The sequence below is a fragment of the Netta rufina genome (genome assembly GCF_964035555.1).
Source record: "Netta rufina genome assembly, chromosome: Z".
NCBI lineage: Eukaryota > Metazoa > Chordata > Aves > Anseriformes > Anatidae > Netta > Netta rufina.
Genome location: NC_140126.1, coordinates 34,964,611 through 34,986,412, shown reverse-complemented (window position 1 = coordinate 34,986,412; position 21,802 = coordinate 34,964,611). Strand labels below are relative to the sequence as shown.

At 35.9% G+C, this 21,802-nt stretch overlaps 1 protein-coding gene across 1 annotated transcript in view; it reads left to right on the top strand.

Moving 5' to 3' along the window:
* The window catches only part of TMC1 (transmembrane channel like 1), a gene marked incomplete at both ends in the record, with an annotated part of 68,216 nt that overhangs the window by 27,180 nt on the left and 19,234 nt on the right, over window positions 1–21,802 (top strand). The window contains 7 exons of the mRNA XM_084305566.1: window positions 466–564; window positions 6,673–6,815; window positions 11,409–11,553; window positions 13,569–13,763; window positions 18,505–18,684; window positions 18,879–19,031; window positions 20,465–20,593. Of these exons, the coding sequence (XP_084161692.1) occupies window positions 466–564; window positions 6,673–6,815; window positions 11,409–11,553; window positions 13,569–13,763; window positions 18,505–18,684; window positions 18,879–19,031; window positions 20,465–20,593 (1,044 nt within the window). The remainder of the gene's footprint in view (window positions 1–465; window positions 565–6,672; window positions 6,816–11,408; window positions 11,554–13,568; window positions 13,764–18,504; window positions 18,685–18,878; window positions 19,032–20,464; window positions 20,594–21,802) is intronic.

The window sequence follows — 21,802 nt, the reverse complement described above, 5'->3', positions numbered from 1 at the left end:
AAAGGGTGCTGAAAGGACATATACTGTGGCTGGGCAAGTATCTTGCCAGAGCAGTTGTACTCAAAATCCAAACTGAATCATAGTATTTTCCCACACATTTCAGTTAACAAACCAATACAATTCATTATGCAAGAAAAATTAATCTTCTGGTCTTGTCTGTAAGACACAGACCACTCATCAATTTGAAATTCTTTGTTGCCTTTGAATGTAGGTGACACAACTTGATAGCACTTTGTTGCTAGTGAAATGTCACTTTAAATTTAGAAAAGACTGTTAGTGAATACTTTAGGCATAGTTTCAATCTTAAATGTCAGAAGCAATGAAAAGAAGTGGAGAAGTAGGTCACTCTCACTAGGGAACTAAGGAGCACAAAATAAGACTTCCTAAAAAGTGACAGATCACTATCCCTTCCTTTTGTTGGTATTTTGCTTTAAAATGTAAATTGCTCTTATTTCTTGGTTCCAGGCTTTGATGGGGAAGCCATATGGCTCTCTACCTAGAAAAACTGTCCCAAGAGCTGAAGAAGCCAGTGCTATGAACTTTGCTACCCTCTGGGATTTTAGTGTAAGTGCATAATTTTGCAATATTGCATATTCACATGACTTTTTCATCATTATGGACTTTGGCTTCATTATTTAATAATCAGAGATTTAATATGGAATATTTCAGGAGAAAATAGAAGTAGAATTAATTTGCTCTTCCCCCCCCCCAAAAAAAAAAAAAAAAGTAATTTCTATGTATAGATATTTATTTCAGGTAAAACGTACCAAACTCAGTGTCTACATGCACATCTCACTTATGGGAAAAAGTTTCAAAGTTGGATTCATAACCCTGGGTGCAGTCTGTACATTACTTAAGGATGAATTCAGTCCTCTGTATTTATGGTATTAGGATTCCACATTGGAGGATGCAGAATGGATAAAAAAAAAAAAAACATAATCCAATAATGTGCTCTGTAGTTTTTTTTCCTCTAAAATTGAATGTTGTTTTTAGTTTTTATAACTTATATAATATATAAATATTTTAGCTGGATTAATAAGGATGTTTTAATTCTTTACAGTTGATGTAATGCCCAGCTGAACCTAAGGTTCTATACCTCCTATACTGACAGACTATTTCTAAATATGTCATACAGCTTTTTCTTCCTGAAAACAACTAACCTAATTTTGCATGCAGCATTTCTCTGCAGTTGATCTCATTATACATGTATATACAGGATGATCCAACTTCGTATAAGGCTAGGTGATGATAAATTCAGTATTGCAATAAATTGTTTAGAAGGTTTTTATAATTCTCTATGGGTCATGGTCAACGTTATCAAAAGGTACTTTTCACCTGTGAAACAGTGCAACCATCTAATTAAGATTTTCCTTCAGATCAATGAAAGCAGCATCCACTGAGTTAAGAGTGATTTCTACCTCAATCTACTGCATTCTTTCTTTTCTATAAGGAACATCAAAACTTAGGGACTTATGCATATAACTATATTCTAGCACTTAAATTATTTTAGCAGCAAGAAGCATGAATATACTTCATAGAACAGCTTGAGTTGGAGGGACCTTAAAGATCACCCAGTTCCAACCCTCTTGCCATGTGTAGGGATGCCACCCACTAGATCAGGTTGCCCATGGCCTCATCCAACCTGGTCTTGAACAGCTTGAGGGATGGTGCATCTGCAAACTCTCTGCACAACCTGTTCCAGTGCCTCACCACCCTCACAGTGAAGAATTTCCTCCTAACCTCTAACCTAAATCTCCATTCTTTTATTTTAGAACCAATCCCTCCCTTGTGCTGTTATTGTTTACCCACTGCAAAAGGTTGCTCTCCACCTTTTTCATAAACTCCCTTTAAGTATTGAACAGCTGCAATAAGGTCACCCTAGACCCTTCTCTTCTCTAGGCTGAACACCCACAGCTCTCTCAGCATTTCTTCACAGGAGAGGTGCTCCAGCCCTTTAATCACTTTTGTGGCCTTCCTCTGGACCCATTCTAACAGACCCACATCCTTTGTGTGCTGAGGGCCCTAGACCTGGATGCAGCACTCCGAGTGGGGCCTCACAAGGGCAGAGCAGAGGGGCACAATCACCTCTCCACCTGCTGCCCAATCCTATTTTGATGCAGCCCAGGATATTGTTGGTCTTCCAGGCTGCAAATGCTCACTGCTGGCTCATGTTGAGCTTTTCATCTACCCCAACTCCTAAGTCCTTCTCTGCAGGGCTGCTGTCCATGAGTTCTTCTCCCAGTCTGTACTCATGCCCAGGATTGCCCCGACCCAGGTGCAGCACCCTGCACTTGGACTTGAACCTCATTAGTTTCACAAGAGCCCACTATTCAAGCTTGTCCAGGTCCCTTTGGATAGCAACCCTTTCTCCTGTTGCATCAAATGCACCACTCAGCTTGGTGTAATCTGGAAGCACTCAATCTCTCTGTTTTATGACATTGATAAAGATATCAAATAGTACCAGTCTCAGGACAGACCCCTGAGGGACACCACTTGTCACTGGCCTCCACTTGGACATAGAGCCGTTGTCCACCACTCTCTGTGTGTGGCCATCCAGCCAATTCCTTATCCACTGACATCCTTCAAATACACCTCTCTCCAGTCTGGAGATCAAGATGTCATATGGGACTGTGTCAATGGCCTTGCAGAAGTCCAGGTAGATGGCATTGGTCAGTCTTGCCTTGTATACTGACTGATGTAGTCACTCCATCATAGAAGGCAGATTGGTTAGACATGAAGTTGGAATGATTGGCATGATGTTGGAAGCAGACACATTTCTCAGGTAAAAAAAAAACTCAGGTGCAGGTTCTTCCAGTTTACAGCTCAGTGTCTCCACCTTTTAGCAGAATGACTTGTCTATAAGTGGCCTGTCTGTGTGGATTTGAAACCTTTGAGGCCCTGTCCCATTGTGTTGGTACAGAAAACAGTGCAGGCTGCTGAGTTTGCAAAAGTATTTCCATTAGGGCACAGACAGATTACATATTCCTCCCCTTGTGAGAGTAAAAATGGCTCTGACTTCCCTTGAAGAAAAAACAAGCAAGCAAGCAAGCAAAGAAACAACAACAACAAAAATACCATTTTAAGGTACAGTGCTTATGCATCTCATTAATATTGACATTTTTGACTATAGCTAGTCAAAATCTAATCTTGTGACGTGTAGGTCTCAGGTAGGGTCTTTTGTTTCGTGGCTCAATACCCTAATGTAGAACCTCACCTGACTTAATATGTTGGCTGGTTCTTGGGTTTATTTTCAATCATCAGACATCAGTGTAGGAAGAATCTGGTTGTAACACCACAGAATGTATGAAAAGACTTGATAAAATAATTTTCTCATTTACAAGCAAAATCTTTCAGGCTTACATGTATTTGTTGTAAAATACTACATTTAAAAGTAATGTAATAGGTAGAAAGTACAATGATTGCCCGTCTTTTGACTGTAAATATGCATAAAGTGGTCAGATGATTTCTGCTCTATTTTGTCTCAAAAAGTGGTTGTCTCTCCTTGGATAAAAATGGATAAAAGGGATCTTGACCTTTATGAAAAGCCATCTTGCATTTTGCAACATTTTGCAATGACTGCTGCATAAAATGACATTGTGTCTGGTTCATCAGGGTTACACATTTGAAAGACAGGAAAAGTATGTCTAGACATGTAGGTGGGAAATTAAGTGATTATGACATTTTAAACTGAGAAATTTAAACATCGGAGAGATAGTGAAGAAAAATGAATTGTATAGTGACTTGGAGATTGTAAAGAGAATGGTGACTAAAGGAGGTTCATACAGCAAATAGAAAAGGGAAAAGAGTTTTTAAAAGAAATGGATTTGAGAAAAGATGAATGAAGACGGATGGTGAAAGGAGGGGAAAGTTTATAATAGCTGAGAGAAACAAGACCTGACATATCTGAAGAAGAAAGTCTAGTGAATTACAGCAGCAGTTAACACCGGGAGCAAATGCAATAGAAATAAACATGGAACACGACCATGGAAAAGATGGATCCCCTGAAATATTCAGGGCAAAAAAGAATTTTCTTGAAGTATGTCAAATCAAAAAATATTCCCTGAAGATTTTGACATGTTTAATTAAGCAGTGTAGGAAATAGTACCTTTCATCCAATACCAGTTCTTGTATGTCACAAAGTAAGTTATAAAGAAGTGAACCCATGTCAACAAACTTTACTTCATACTCAAAAAAAAAAAAAAAATCAAAAAATCACCATTCTTTGGTGAAGAAAAGATTAGTTAATTAAATATATATTTATAAATATATATATATAAATATATATTTATAAATATATATATATTACTTTGACAAATAGAGACAGTTTTTTTTGTTTGTTTTGTTTTTTTTTTGTTTTTTTGTTTTTTTTAACTTGGCATTCAGTTTTAATACTGTATAATCTACAGTTCAGAAAATAATCCAGACCTAAAGGAATCAGACTCTCAAGCTTCATTATAATAACACATTGGACCAATATTCTTATCTTACCCTTCTTTTACATTTGGGTAAGGAAATTGCAAAAGATGTCTCTCATGAATGCCTACACAGCTAAAAATATTTCAAGTTTCATGGTGAAATGCTGTAGGCAAAGTCAAGAAAAAAAAAAACAAAAACAAAAACCAAAGCAAACAATCACAGAATCACAGAATCACAGAATTTCTAGGTTGGAAGAGACCTCAAGATCATCGAGTCCAACCTCTGACCTAACGCTAACAGTCCCCACTAAACCATATCCCTAAGCTCTACATCTAAACGTCTTTTAAAGACTTCCAGGGATGGTGACTCCACCACCTCCCTGGGCAGCCTGTTCCAGTGTCTAACAACCCTTTCGGTAAAGAAGTTCTTCCTAACATCTAACCTAAAACTCCCCTGGCGCAACTTAAGCCCATTCCCCCTTGTCCTGTCACCAGGCACGTGGGAGAACAGACCAACCCCCACCTCGCTACAGCCTCCCTTGAGGTACCTATAGAGAGAGATAAGGTCGCCCCTGAGCCTCCTTTTCTCCAGGCTGAACAAGCCCAGCTCCCTCAGCCGCTCCTCGTAGGACTTGTTCTCCAGGCCCCTCACCAGCTTCGTCGCCCTTCTCTGCACCCAAACAAACAAACAAACAAAAAACCTTACCGAATTACACATTACACACAATGGAGGAATTATCACAGACTTTGCAGAACAATGACTTATGAGAGATTTTTATACTCTGAAGGATACAAAAGACTCTCTAGAACTGTGTCAGGCTGTAAAGAAAGCTGAAAGAAAGCTATGCTAACATGGAATTATACGATGCTGTAATGAGCATAAAGATGCAAAAGACCAACTATTGAATTTCAATATGGCCCAACAGTGTGAAAGTTTTACTAGTAACAATAACAATATTTACCTTATCAGAAAATAAAATATTATTACTCTTCTATATATATAAATATATATATATATTATAATTATATATTTTATATATATATATAATTATATTTTATATTTTTATAAAATATATATATAAAAATATATATTTCTGAAAACCAGTCTGATATGATGTAAAAAGAGATACGATTCTTAAATCAAGACATTTTGAATAATATTTTTATGATATATTAATATTTCATTTTCACATTAGAATTGCAAACAAAATTTTTCAATTAACTCTGTGACAGATGTAGCGAGAGCTCTAATAACTGTACATATTGCAAGATAATATATAAAGGAGAGATATTATTTATTTTAAGTCATATGAGCTCCTGAACAGAAGAATGGAAGTAAATAGCTTCTTTAACTCACAAAAATATCAGTTTACTGTATCAGTGTCAAAATAATGCATGATCCAATTACATTTTCACTGAACTGTATTTGCCTTGAATTCATGCAGTCAGCTGAAGGTGTGGCCATGGAGAGTTGTCATTTGAAAGTTTCTATGTACAGTCTTCTAGGAGGAGATTTCTTGCTCTAACTAGGATTATCAGGAAACTTCAGGTATTTAGATCATTTTAGATACCAGCATTTTTTATTTTTATTTTTTTTACTTTTCTTTTTATTGTTAACCATTTATTATTAAATTACCTTGAAAAATCAGGAATATGACTTGTAGAAGAGAAAGGGATTCTCATTACAGCTTTTAGAAAAATAGATAAACTTTGAACTGCTGAAAAGAAGATACATTTACATTGTATTCCTTATAACCTTGGAGTCAAAGTGTTAACAAACCCTGAACACTGAATAATTATTTAATAAAATGCAGCTATGTATTGACTAACATATACTGAATGACCATCCAGTGAACAGCAAACAATGTTAGACAAAGAATGTGTATAAGAATTTTATATGAATAAGAATATATAAGAAAGAATATATAAGAAATGTGGAAATGAAGCAAAAAAAATTGTATTTTTGCTGAAAGTAATTTGTAAAACTAAGTATGTGATTTTTTATTTTTATTTTTTTGCAATAGACCGTCCTTGTAAAGTTTTAAAGATAGAATATTTGCAAATTGACATGAAATATTCTGTCTTTCTAAAAATTACAAAAGGAGGGTTTGTCCATCCTGTGAGATTTACTATAGTGATGCTTATAACTGTTTTGAATGCATTAAAATTAATGTTTCGGTATGCTGCTGTTGATAGAATTCTATTTAAGTGCATAGCTACAAGACTTGTGATGTTACAACTGTTATTGAATTTTCAGGGCTTTGCACAGTATTCTGTTCTCTTTTATGGTTATTACAATAACCAGAGGACAATTGGATGGCTCAAGTTCAGGATGCCTCTTTCCTATTTCCTTGTTGGAGTTGGGACTATTGGCTACAGCTTTATGATTGTCATTCGAACGTAAGTTCTGTTTGGCTTTGGAGTGAAGTACATTTTGAAAGACAGGTAATATCAATGTTGATCACTAAGTCTACCTTTTTAAACAAAAACACACTTTGGAATACAATAATGGAGCTAAAATGCAAAGAAAGGCTGATTTCTGTCACAGAATCATAAAATGGCTTGGGTAGGAAGGGACCTTAAAGATCATTGAATTCCAAACCTCCTGCCATGGGCAGGGACACCTCCCAACAGACCAGGTTGCTCAGAGCCCCATCCAACCTGGCCTTCAATATTTCCAGGGATGTGGCATCCACAACTTCTCTGGGCAGATCTTCCCTTTGTGAAGTCATCTTGGCTGTTACCAATCACCTTCTTATTTTCCATGTCCCTTAGCATGGTTTCCAGCAGGATATGCTACATGATCTTGCCAGACACAGAGGTGAGACTGACTAGCTTGTAGTTCCACGGGTCATCCTTTATTTCCTTTTTTAAAAAGGGGGTTTTCCCTCTCCCAGTCATTGGGAACCTAACCAGACTGCCAAAACTTCTCAAATATGCTGGACAGTGACTTAGCAATTATATCCGCCAGTTACCTCCAGGACCCATGGATAAGATCCCATGGACTTGTGCACGTTCAGGTTCCTTATATAGATGGTCTCGAACCCGATCTTTTCCAACACTGGTGTGGTATTTTTACCAAGCTAGCCATCTGAACTCCACCACAACCACTCTCTCTCTCCCCCACTCATCAAAGGAAAGGGGGTGAAAATATGATGGAAAGGCCTCAAGGTTTGAGATAAGGACAGCAAGATCCTTGCCCATTTACCATCATGGGCAAAACAGACCCAGCACAGAGAGATTAGTAAAATATGTTACCTATTACCAACAAGCTAGAGCGGCGATTAACCAAAAACAAAATAAAAACCTCCACCCTCTTCTATGTCCTAATCCTGAGCAGTACTGGGGAACGGGGAATGGGGACTGTCGTCAGTCCCTGATGCTATGTCTCTGCCGCTCCTTAATGGTCCCTCTCTGCCCCTGCTCCATGTAGGATCCCTCCCACGGGATGCCATCCTTCCTGAACTCATCCTGAGGGGGCTGCCCACAGACAGCAGCTCTTCAGGAACTGAACGACAGTGTCCATCCATCCCCCAGGAGCAAACTGCTCCAGCATGGGTCCCCCACAGGTAGCAGCTCCCCCCAGACCCTCTACTCTTGCGTGGGCTCCTCTCCACAGGCTGCAGCTCCGGCCTGGAGCCTGCTCCTGTGAGGGTTGTCCATGTGCTGCAGCCTCCTCCAGGCCACAGCCACCTGCTCCACCAGGGCACTTCCACGGGTTGCAGCATGGAGATCTGCTCTGCCATGGGACTCATGGGATGCAGGGGGATAGACAGCCTGCTCCACCAGGGAACTCTCCACAGGCTGCAGGGGAACTTCTGCTCCATGCCTGGAGCACCTCCTGCCCTCTTGCTGCACTGACTGGGGGGTCTGAAGGGCTGTTCCTCACTCCTCTCTTCCAGCTGCTATTTTGCAGCACTGTTTTTCCCTTTCTTCAATCTGCTCTCCCAGAGGCACAAACAACATTGCTTATTGGCTCAGCTGTGGCCACTGGTGTGAAACTGTGGCCAGTTTCAGCCTTTGGAGCTGGCTGAAACTGGCTCTTTTGTAATATGGGGCAGCTTCTGGATTCTTCTCACAGCAGCTGCCCCTACAGCCCCCTGCTACCAAAACCGTGCTGCACAATCCTAATACAACTGGGTGGTTCATCATTCTTCCAGTCCCTGCCTTTGCCTTCTGGGAACCAGGCCATATGACTGGAGCTCTTGTAAGTGAAGACTGGCAAAATAGTTATTTAGTACCTCAGCCTTCTCCATATCCTGGGTGACTGGATCTCCTGTTTCTTTCTGGAGAGGGTCCATAATTCATCTAGTCTTCCTTTTATCAGTGAGGTACCTATGGAACCCTTCCTTATTGCCCTTGATGCCTCTTTTGAATGTTAAAGCCATATAAGATTCCTTGTTGTCTGTTGTGGAAGTGGAAAAAATCCTTACTGAAATAACAATTTTTCCCTCCTGCAACTTCAAAGTGTAAAATAAATGCATAAAGTAAGAAACAGAGCTGTCAGCCCTTCTTTTCATTATGCTCTGCATCTAGCATAATGTCAACTAACATTCAGGAAATTCAACTGTTCTTCCTTCAGTGATATGTTATGTGTGTTACTTTCTTTTAAGAAGGAAGAAGACAAGAAAGAAACATATGGCAAATAATTCTCTGTGTAATTCACAGCAGTAAATGACTCTCAGCAAGACTATGGTGGTTAGGTCACATTTGCACAGTGGTAAAGAATTAATACCACTGATCAAAGTAAAGGTTTAATGTCCTATTGCACAAAAAATTATCTCCAGCAGTGTTTTCCCCAGGAAAACTATGCTTAATATAATGTTAAAAACATAACACTAAATCAGTAGGAAGCATATGGGTAAGTGAAATTGGGCCTATGCAGTACAATTAGTGAGACATTTTTGGCTTTCAAATGTCAGACTTGAATTTTGTCCTAGGATCAGAATTAAAATGAATACTCATTTATTATTACTTTATAGCCAAACTATTAGAATAAACTGTGATAATTTTAATATTTTCAGAGGAGATTAGCTGCTAGTAGATACAATATTTAATACCCTTGATTCCAGCGAGACGATCACCTACTGCAATAAATGCAGTTAGCTTGTAATGCATCTTTAAAAGTTAGTAAGGGTGAAAAGTGGAGCTTTGCAGGTCAAGATTCAAGGACACTTTTGAAAGATCACAGTTAATTTGTTTTTAATGTTTCATGCTGAGGTAAGAATTTTTCACTTTCATGAGCACTAGATTAAATCATGATCTGTTCTTCTAATATTATATCATTTCCTGCACAGGGCAAAAGAATTTCATAATAATAATAAAAAAAAACTTCATCAATTACACTTTTTTTTTTTTTTTTTTTTTTTGAGAATGCAAACTAATTCAACAAAGAAGTCATTGGTATAGCTGGAAACTGTCTTTTAAAATATTTATTTGATAATGTACCTATGAAAATTAGAAAAGTCTTAGTCTCAGAGAATATATCAGAGAATCCCTCAGAATAAAACAAAGGAAGACCAAAGAGGAAAACTACACCGTATCTAGTACATGTGACCCATCTGGCCAAGTGACACTAATGCTGATCTATAACTAGTTGATCTTCAGGACAGTTTTTGCAGTCCTCTTTGCTGTTTCTCCAGAAAGCAATATAATGGGAAGTGCTACTGTTGTTATCCTGTTAACAGATCTGGGAAAGAGTGTGTATGTGTGAAAGAGGTAGTAAGTATTTAGGAGAAATATCTAGAATTATGGCTCCACTCTTCAGCTCTTCCACTAAACAGAAACATTTTTGGTCTCATGGAAATAATATCTCAACCACATTCACTGTTTTGTTAAGAATTCTTGAGAAGGAATTATCTTAGTCTAGAAGCCAGCAGCAGAGCAAATTCTCACCAAGAGAATTAAATAAATTACATTACATAATAAATTAAATTACATAAAGTCTGTCTCTTCTGTATATAATCTTTAAAAAACAAACCAAAAAAAACAATGAACCAACCAAGCAAGAACAACTAAAAGAAACAATCAAAACTCAAACCAAACAACAACAAAAACTACCCCAACCAACCAACCAATCCCTCCTTCCCCCAATGGCTTTAGTTTATGCTGGCTCAGAACTATTTGCCGTATTATTTACTTATGTTTCTCTTCCTGTATATAAGAGTATGCATTTCACTGGACCATTATAAATGTGATACATTGAATGTATGGATACTAATAACATAATACAATTGCATTAGTCAGCTTTAAGGGGTGCAATTTTTTGTCCAAGAAATTAATACTATATCCAAGGTCAAATGGCTTGTTCCCCACCAATATAATATAAATAATCCATACTTGTGCTTAATGAGTTGAATTAAGAGATGAAGTAGGCAAAAGCAAGACCACTTTTATTACATGAATGACAATACTTTGAAAAAGAAGAGTTAGTAGTCAAGATGAAACCAAATCACTGAAGAAAGAATTTGATGTTTGTGGATACTGTTATAAATCTCATTTATAAGTGCATAGAAGATGAGAGGCAAGATAGAAAGATTTATTTATTTGGTAAAAACAGACTTTATTCTGGTTGATTATTTTAGAATTCTTTTATTCCTCTTAATGAGGTCTATAATCAAATCTACTTCAGTTCAATTTTTTCTGCATCTTTCTATTTAAGTGATCTTCTTGATATTGTGTTCACTATTGAGTTTCTTAACCAGTGGAAGTTCTCTGAGATGTTAATGAAATAAATTCTTTCTTTCTCATAAAAATGTGTTGCAAGCTAATAAATAGAAATAGCTAAGAACTTCAAATCTCTGTCCTTCCTTGTTTCAAGCAGATTTTTCTATACTTGACTGATTGCAGCATGACTGATTGCATTGATAATATGTATATATATTTTTCAGAATAATGTTAGAACTTTAGGAAGAATTAAAACAAACAAACAGCATGCTCACATAGCAAAACTGCTTCTAATAGGACCTTTCTGTGTCTTTTTGACTTTTGCAGAATGGCAAGGAATGCAAATGAAGATGGTGGTGGAGATGACACTAGTTTTAATTTCAGCTGGAAAATGTTCACAAGCTGGGACTACCTGATTGGCAATCCTGAGACAGCAGATAATAAGTTTGCTTCGATCACTACAAGCTTTAAGGTAAAACAAAGCTCTCTAAAGACATGTAATCTGACTTGTCTTTCACACTGGTGTGAACCAGGTGGAATTAACACATTACTAAACCATTAGGCTTAAACTTTAGTGGGCAGCTCTGTACCCTTCTGGTCTGGGTCTTTATGCCTTTCCATCCTATTTTTTTCCTTTTCATTGTGGAAGATAAAAATATAGCATCATTTATGTCTTCTGTGACTGCAGTACTAGTTTTAGCAAAATGATTCTACTGTAAAAATAATCTTTTCCTTTTTCCTTGTCTCTGATGTCTTCCAGTTTCTCTGATGCTTGTGTCTGAAAAACTTTTTTTAAAAGGTTGCTGACAGTTTGCCAACCTGATTTTTTCTTGTTCTCTTGCTACCATGAGAGGTACCATAAGATAACATCATCTAAAAAGAATTCTTTATCACATAAGAATTTGTGTCAGACTTCTCAGTGTCTACTTGTTTTTCAATAAGAAAAGATAAAAAAGACTGCTTTCTTTGCATAACAGAAAGTTTTTATTTTGAAATCAATTATGAAACGTAGCCCAGTTTGCAATGCAATACAATAGACCTCTGTAGGCTATGATTATTTCACCAGTCATTCTGTGAGAAATCTGGGGCAAGATGTGAGATGCACTTCTGCAAAAACAGTGGACAGGAGGTATTCTATGTATTGAATGTTAAAGAAAGTGTTGCTATACATGGGCATGCCTGTAGAGTAGGTAAAAGAAAAAATATTTTTCAGCGTAATAATCTGGGGGGAATACACTGGCGAGGTGTTACCAGGAACAAGTTGCTATTCTTGCAATCACTGATTTTATATGGCATGGGACCTGGAGGACCAACCATTAGCTACCCTATAAAATCACATACACCATTCATTTCTGCAGTAGTGATATAACCAGCATATGACCACCTTACAACTACAAACATAAGAATAGTTGCACACAAGGTCAGTGGAAAGAAAAGGTCTTAAAAAAAAAAAAAAGTAAAATACTAACTGGACGTACTCAAAGTCTGAGAGATTTCTCTGCCTACCTGCTAAGGTCAGTTGCTAAATGGTATCTAGACAAGAACATAAATCAGCTGGAGACGTTTTTGAGAAATAAACTGCTGAATCTTTTCTGTGACCTTTGCAAATGAGCAAGGAGAGAAAGAATGAAGCCTTGGTTTGGGAGACATCATGGGAGTTTTGCTCAAGAGCTGCTGCAGTCTCCTTTCATTTTTGTAACAAACAAGTGGTAAGAAAAATAAAGCCATGATTTATTTTTAAAAATATTATTATAATTACTACAATACAGGACTTCAGCTTCCCTTCTGTAAAACTGATTTCCTTACTTAAGTAAAAAAACTGCAACCTAACTTCCTTTTCATGAACATAGTTCAGAGAAACAACTCTTTCTGCTGGAAAAAGCAGGAGCTGAAGATTTTATTTGCACCAGAGTTCTAATATATGGCAACTCATGGCCAAGGATAAATGTGGGGCAAGCATTTTATTTTTTAGTTCAAAGCTGTGCACTGCTTATGATATTCATTTATTTATTTTTTTGGGGGGATGGGGGACAGACACTCTTATATGTAAACAATCTTTTAACTCTTCCTTAGTCAATGACTCAAAATAAATCTTTTTTGCAATTTTTTACAAATGTGCATTTTTTGATGGTGACAGTTCATTTGCTGGCAGTTAATCACATGTGTCTTGTTGGGTCACCCCCAGCGCCTCACACCACCTTTCAAGCTGACAGACTGTGCTGGTTTCTTCTTGACATATGAGTAGAGGTGTAATGAGTGATACACTCAATGGAAAAAAAAGTGAACTCTGGGGAGCCAAATCCCTGAAATTTTTCAAGGTCCAAAACAGATTTTATGAAACAATGTAATCTTATCTCAAAACATGATGTCCAGGTGTGCATTTGCATCATCACAACTGATTTAACTGAATTCTAACTACTGACTAAGCAATGTAGAGTCTTGACCATTAAAGTACTGATAATATTCTTTTGTTTCTAACAAGTGCAGGAAGCTATCGTGGAGGAGCAGGAGAGCCGAAAAGAGGAAAACATTCACTTGACTCGATTCCTGAGAGTTCTTGCTAACTTCTTAGCCCTATGCACACTTGCTGGGAGTGGCTACCTCATCTTTTTCGTTGTGAGAAGATCACAGAAATTTGCCCTGGAAGGTCTGGAGAACTACGGGTGGTGGGAAAGAAATGAAGTTCGTGCTAGCACATTTCTAAAATAGATGTGGTTTCAAACTTTGTCTCTCTACTCTGCATGTTGACTTTTTTTTTTTTCTTTTTACCCTGAGAATTTAAGCACTTTGAGTGTGGGTGGTAAATGTGCAGCAAAAGAACTCTTATTGTCTTTCTGCTTTGTGCTTCATTAAAAGGAATATATATATATATATATATATATATAAATTGTCCTTTTATATTCAGTTTTCCTTTAAGACCTTCACCTTTTCTCTTTTGAGCCCCTAAAACTGTTTTTCCAGCCACTCTGTGGACTCACAAGATCTACTCAAGGTGCCTACTCTCTTGTTACTTTCCTGTAGAGAGTGGTCCAAGGAAAGTGACTAGTATGCAGCCATGTCCAAAGTTATTTGGGACCTCAGAGATACCACTCTGCAGTACAGCAACAGTATGAAGCTTAAGCCTTCCAGCTTCACCTGCCCAGTCCAAGAACACAATATCTTTTTTTTTTTTTTCCTTTTTTTTTTTTTTTTCTCTGTTTAATCTGTTTTCTTCTAGAGTAAATCCAGTCTATATGACTTATAGAGGTATATAGTGAAAGCGATTGTGTTTGCTGTAACAGTATGTAGTAGGCACTTGAATGCAGCATTGCTGTATAAAAACCTGAACAGACTGTTTTTTATTTAACAGACACACTATTGTGCATATTGTAAAACTAGCTGTTCATTATTTAAAGCTCATATTCACTCTCGCCTAGAGAGTGAAGCTGATATCTGAATTAAAGTAAGGCAAAAAGATGCCAGCCTCACAAAGCTAATGGCATGGATGATGATAAAATGAGGAAAGTCAGTCCTTAACTTTGAACACCAAAATCTGTCATGGAAAGTACCATACATAATCCAGCAATCCACCTTTGGAGTCCAGAGAAATAAGTCAGCTAGGATTGGATTAAATTATTTGATAAAAATTACTTTATTTTACTCTGGTTGGGAAAGAATTATTGTAACAACTACTTGGCTTAAAGCAACACAAGCTCTAAATGTGACAACAGACTAGCAGATGAAGGCTGTTCAGAAGGAATTCAGTTTTCTCAGTTGAAAGGTGTGGTAACAGGTTTGTTCTAACATGGACAGTACTACTGAAAGCTGTTATATTAGCTTATGTTGCAATCTGGAAATTACTTAAGCATATGCATGTTTACATTTTATTTTTTGTTTACTGTACAAAAGAACACTGCTAAGAAGGCACTATATCAGAGAGACTTAGAGCAGGTGTTGCTAAATGAGAGTGGATAAGGCAGTGTTGCTGTTATTTAACTACAATTTTTTCCCTGTTGACAATCAATGAACATATTTGTGAGGTACAAAATATTGCCTTTGATTAGGTATTAGTATTTAATGAAATACGCATATTTGGCTTTTTCTGAACAGCCATTTAAACATTTTTCTTTTTTGTTATTTTTTATTTTCTAGATTAAGCTCTTACATTTGTGTCATGAACTGAGATTTTGATCAGAATAAGATTATAAACACTTTGTGTACTATTTAAAGCAAGGAAAAGTGCGGCTTTTACATATAACTCAAACAACTTTCTTCATGAAAATATTCAACTACTGTTGTAAGAATTTATTTTCACAATAGATGCATTAGGGGGTTAGAAAGTGTTTACACATATTCATGGTGTCGTTGGAGCAATCTGGGATAAATGTTTTTCATATATTCTGTTCCTGAAGCTCATGACCTAATAAAGTGCCACTGGTGACTTTGTGGATAAGGCCTATTTTTCCCTCTGGTTGTTGTCCTCTGCCATAATATTGCAAATCAATTCAAAACTGGATTCTGTAAACCTGAACTTCATCCCAGCAGTATCTAGTCCTTCAGGGTCACAGTTCAGTTGAAACTATCTAGCCCATCACAAAGAGTAGGAAATTAGTGCAAAGAGGCAGAGTAGGACTGTTAAGGTACCTCATCAGCCTTTGCATCTCTTCTCACATGTGGTTGTGGCCAGGTGGTTGGTCATGGATGAACAATGATTCTGTAACTATTTGATTCTTATAACAATTTCCCCATGACTGTGAATAAAATAAGGAATAATGCTACTGATTTCCTTGGTGCAGTACTCTGAAATAAGATGAAAAGTACTGAATAGGAATTGACTTTTCTCATTTGACAAAAGATAATTTGTAGAACTACATTATATGGTGAACATCTCTCCAGTACATTGGTACTCTGTTTTCTCAAATGTACTGTTTAAAGATAAAAATACTTAAAAGCAGAATGAATTTATGGGGAGTCAGACTGACTTCTCTGCGTCACAATTATTAACAACATTTGGGCAAAGAGGAGATATGGCTTAGGGCCTACACATTTTATTATTATTATTTTTTTTTTTCTGCAAGATGAAACAACCCCTTAGACCTTTTGCCAAAAGCTTCCTGATATTTACTTTAAAGTTTCTAGTAGTAGCTATGGAGCAGACTTTCACTGTGTTTATTAAGCCATGTTTTCAATACTCTGTGTAAATTGGAGAAATCGTCAGGTGGCTTTTATTATTATGAAATATAAAATTTACTTATAATTGTCTTTTTAAAAATTAAACTCTATTAACTAGAAAAATAGTTGTTTATTACTGCTTTCTGCAGCAGATGCTAGAAAAATCTGTGACTACTGCAATTGTTGGTAGAAGATATGATTTATATTCACTAGACTACTTACCTTTAATGAACTTATCCTTTAACAAGCAAGCAGTCAGAATTCACTATTTAATGTCTGGCACACTTTCATACACAGAGGAAGCTGGTGTTTAGATGTAAATGCAGCCACAGAATTTCTTATCCAATTCATAGCAGCTTGAAAAGCTTGTGTAAGCAGTAATTTTCTAGCTTTCAGAGTGTCATACTCTTGGTGTCTAGAGTAGTTAATGTTCTAGAGAGATGACGAACTTTGTTTTGAACCAGGGTTTTCACTGATCAGTATATATATCTTCATTGCTATTCCTTTCTTACTCAGAAATGCTATTACGGTAGGTCAGGGAATGGTTTTTGAGATTCACTCAGCAGACACTGAAGATAAGACCATACCGATTATGAACTGTAACTGTATCATGCTTACATGCATGATACATATATATATATATGTTTTTAATCCTGAACTGGAAATCTCTTTGAGATGGGAGCATAGTGAAGGCATGGCAAAATGCAGATAGAAAGCAAATGAGAAAGAATATTCTTACTTCAGATAAACGATGAAAAAGAACTTAAGAAAAATATAGAAAACATTTAATAATAAAGAAAAATAGTTACTTGTTTTCTGCTTTTCCCATAGTGAAGCAACAAAGAAACATTTGATGTAGTTAGCAAGTACTATATTTAAACCTGCCTAAAGGACATGCCCTTCCTTCTAAAGAGCCATGTCTTCCATTAAAAGAACTGGGTGAGAATTTTTAGAGTGGGAATGTACTTATTTAATAGAGAGTGATTTTTTTTTTTTTTTTTTTTTTTTTTGGCATAGTGCTTTTCTGCTGTCATATTATTTCTGAGAACCAAGACCAATCTTCTATTCCTTGATAGCAGAAAGTTAGGAAAGTGTTAAAATTTGCAATAGTTCTAGCAAAATGGATTCCAGGATGACTGAGAGTTGCTAAATTCAGAACAACTGAAAGACAATTATTATTATTATTATTGTTATTGTTATTATTATAGTTATTATTTTATAACTGAATCAATTCCTTTTTACTTCATTGTTTCAGTATGAGTCATCTTAAATAAGCATCTTTTTGTTTTGTGACTTAACTGGAGACAATGTTATCTGTTGCTTGGCTTTTAGTCCTTTAAAGATGAGCTAATTGTAAGGAAATATTATTTGAAACTGAAATAAAAAATGCACTTTAAAACTTTTTCAATTACTTTCATTTTTGGCTGACACAGTTGATTAGATTTTGTACTATTTCACCAAAAGGTTTAAGCATACTTGCAACAAATTTTAGCAATCACTTATGCATGCTGAATTCTTAGAATGCCTCACTTAGAATAAAAATGTGTACTCAATTTATAGCAATATATAGCAATAATAACAAAAAGTAGCATATATTGCCTATATAGAATTTCAAACTGTTTATGAAAGCTTAATTTTGTCATTTTGCTGTCAGTGAACTTGTTCCTTTTCCATCCTTCTGTGATGTGAGTTAATATTGTTAGAGTCTTCAGAAAAACAGGCAGACAGCGTCAGGATTGATTTGAATTTGCTTTGCTTATGCATTAAGAATTAACTTTGGGTGAGATGTCAGATAATTTTAATTTAGCACAGAATTTTTAGAGAAATGCTTTATATAGAATATGTATGTGTCTATTGGGAAAACAAGGAAGAGATTTAGGATGAAACAGTATTGGAAATAGTTTCTTGCTAAGTTCTATGACTTTTTTTCTAAAATGTAGGTTGTACTTAAAACAGCTAATACTTGACTTTTTTTCTGATGTTAAAGTGAATTGAAAAAATGAAAAGAAAAAAAAATTCAAAGTATCTATTTACAGGAGAAGAAAAATAAGTTTTCACCTCATTGTTTCTTTGCATCTTTGCAAAAGCACCTTGTGACTCCCAGGGTGGATTTTGCTTTTCATTAAATCAATTAGCAAATAACAATTAGCAATAGAAATACACTTGTCATCAAAATCAATCTTGCCTCTAACATTTCACAGTAAACTTTTTTTTCTTTCTTTCCTTTCTTTCTTTTTTTTTTTTTTTTTTTTCTTTTTTTCTTTCCTCCTAGGTGAACATGGTCATGTCACTTTTAGGAATGTTCTGTCCAACTTTATTTGATGTAATAAGTTCTCTGGAAAACTACCACCCTCGAATAGCTCTAAGATGGCAGCTGGGACGCATCTTTGCTCTTTTTCTTGGCAATCTCTACACTTTCATCATTGCCCTAATGGATGAAATCAATCTCAAGGCAAGCTGTTTACCTCCTTTTATTAATTTTAATATGTATCAGGGTAAGGATGTATATTTCCAACCATGTCATAGACATGTCAGGGAAAGATGGAAAAGTCTTGGAGTGGAAAAGAAAAGGTTGAATACTGGTAATTTAAGTTCATGCTACTTTATTTTATTTATTTATTTATTTTTAATCCTCTATTTATTTAGTTGGAAGAAGAGAAGATTGTCAAGTATAACATGACAATATGGGAGGCCAGTCTATACAATGGTACTATTCCAGAAAATTCAACTGCTCCTCCAATACAGGTAGACCCTGCAGATGTCCCCAGAGGCCCATGTTGGGAAACAATGGTAGGCCAGGTAATGTAACTTATTTGAGTTCATATTTGAAAATAGATCATAGTGTGTTACAAGATATCATACTAAACCCCTCTTAATTTCTGCTGACTAGAGATAATAAGGTGTTAGAGCATGAGAAAATGCAGATGTTGGACAAGATAATGAAGGATTATTTATTTATTTATTTATTTATTTATTTATTTATTTATTTATTTATTTATTTTCCCCCCAAGCTACAAAGCTTAGAAACAGCTATTGTAATTTATTTGAATCCTATTTAGTAGGGAGGTCCCCCTTCTGGTACCTGACAGAATTCAAAGCATTCATATTTATTTTTTTTTCTTTTTTCCTCACTATTCTCCTGATTCATTTTCCTCACCTCATCTGTCTTGCGAAGCCTGTTTAACAATTACGAAAAGTTGGATTGGTCACAAAAATTAATAAAAGTAATAATTCTGAATAAATTTTTAATCAAGCAAAGATCAGTTTTTCACAATTACCGGTATATTGAAAAGATAAGTAGCTAAACAACAACAACAAAAAATTTATATGATCAACTCATGCTAGCAGTGTGCATCTCAGAAACCATTTTTATCCTTAACCAAGTAACATCATGCAAAAGAACATCAGTAGTTTAACATTTTATTTGATTCAATTGAATATTCATAGCTATTGACATTCATATAATAAGACACTTCCAAAGAATTTCCCAACATCTCTTTTTTCTCTGATCATACCTTATTGTTTTGTCCACAATATTAAAACCACCATTGAATCACAACTTTTGGTATTGTTCCATCATTTTGACAGTCTCAGTACCTGATTGTCTCCACTCCTGACTGGATACTGTGACCTGTCCTGGTCACTTATCCAGGTGATGGACAGGAAAAAACAGACCCTGTTTTGTTTTTTATTTTTTCCCCACTGTGCTGATTTTCTCCATAATTTGAAATCAGAGAGAATAATAAGTCTTTTGGGCAAATGGGGTAAGGCCTGGTACAGCAGGGTTTAGTGGGATTGATGGGACTTACTGAAACAAATGTAGAGGAACAAGGATTTTTGGATATTTGGATTATTATTTTTTTCTTTTTCCATATTCAGTGGGAACTGGTGCTCATTTAGGAAGAAAGCCAAAAGAGGGGTTGAGATATCAATGTGGAGTTCTGCTATAGTGGCAGTCTTAGCTGGAAACCTTTCCCTGACTAATCGTACCCTGAAAGTCTCATCTACTATGAACATAAATAAAAGCAGCAGGTATCTCTAACAAATGAGGGGCAGTTTTCCTCCTGGCATTTCTCAGAATCAGTGAATCAGGAGGAGCTGAGAGTTTTTACCAAGTTGTAGCAGTGTAAGAACATCCTAATATAGTACTTCATCACTATTGTAACTATAAATTGCTTAAATATATTATTTCTCTCTCTCAAAAAAAAAATATATATATATTGCTTTAACAGGAATTTGTGCGGCTGACAGTCTCTGACACAATGACAACTTATATCACAATTCTAATCGGCGATTTTTTGAGAGCTGTCTTTGTTAGGTTTTTCAATTACTGCTGGTGCTGGGACTTGGAGTATGGATTTGTAAGTATACTATTTGCTATTTTAAATGTTTTTGACAGATCATCACTTCATGTTTTTATAGTAAATTGCATTTTTCTTTTAATCATACAGAGTTTACAGTTGCCTAGGCATATCACCTTCAAAATTCCTAAACAACATTTTGCTTTGTCTCAGAATTTGCTTTTGTCTTAATATTTATCTTATTCTTCAGGCTTCAGTAACCTTTGAAAACATTTTTTTATTAATTTGATTGTGTAAACAAGCTAGCTACACATTTTTCACACATTTCAATTTTAAAGACACTCCCAGGTCTGCAGATTTCTCTCATTGATTTCTATGAACTTTCCCATAGGGTCTTCTAACATAGTGAAATAGACAGTGTTTGTGAAGAAAAATACAAAAGACTTTTTTTTTTTCTTTTTTTCCCCAGAAACCTTATAAGATATATTAATGCTACATTACAAATCAAGTACATTCATTTCATTCATTTTCATTTTTCTTCCTAGTCTTGTAAAGTGTTTGGTAAGTCTTTATAGTACCACATATGTGGACACAGTGCTTATAGAAATGGCTTAGTGGACTTGCTAGTGTTTTGTTGATGGTGGACTTAATGATCTTCAGGGTCTTTTCAAACCTTAATGATTTTACAATAGTGTGAAATAAAATATATGAGTTCCATTAACATAAGCACAAGTAGGTATGCCAGCTCTGCTCTTGGGATTTGAGACATTCATTCTTTTATATGGATCTGTGCTAGATTAAATTAGCCAGCTAAAATACCTGCAGTGTAAGGACTGATGTAGTTTTCATCTCTTAAATTGTAGTCAGGATACAGGGAAAGGTGAACTTTCTTCTGTAGCTTCTTGTGTACTTACTGACCAGTACAGAGAGAGCTAAATCATTTAAAGTTATCTAGGGTACATCTGCTTGAACAGCCACTATACCTTTTCCTTCTTTCGTCAAAATATTAGCTTAATGTATGCACATTTTTGTTGTTGTTGTTTGTTTACCATGAGCCACCTTTCAACAAATTATAATTTTCCAGAGACAGAAAGTACGGTGTTATATATATACACACATATATATGTATGTATGTATGTATGTATATATTTGTTGTAGCAATGTCATTTATGTTGGCTGGCTCCTATGAAACTTCAGCCTGTATAGCAAGGTTCAATTTCTCCCTGTTAATTCTCCTGTGTATATCTAAAAGGACTGGGGTAGGACTGG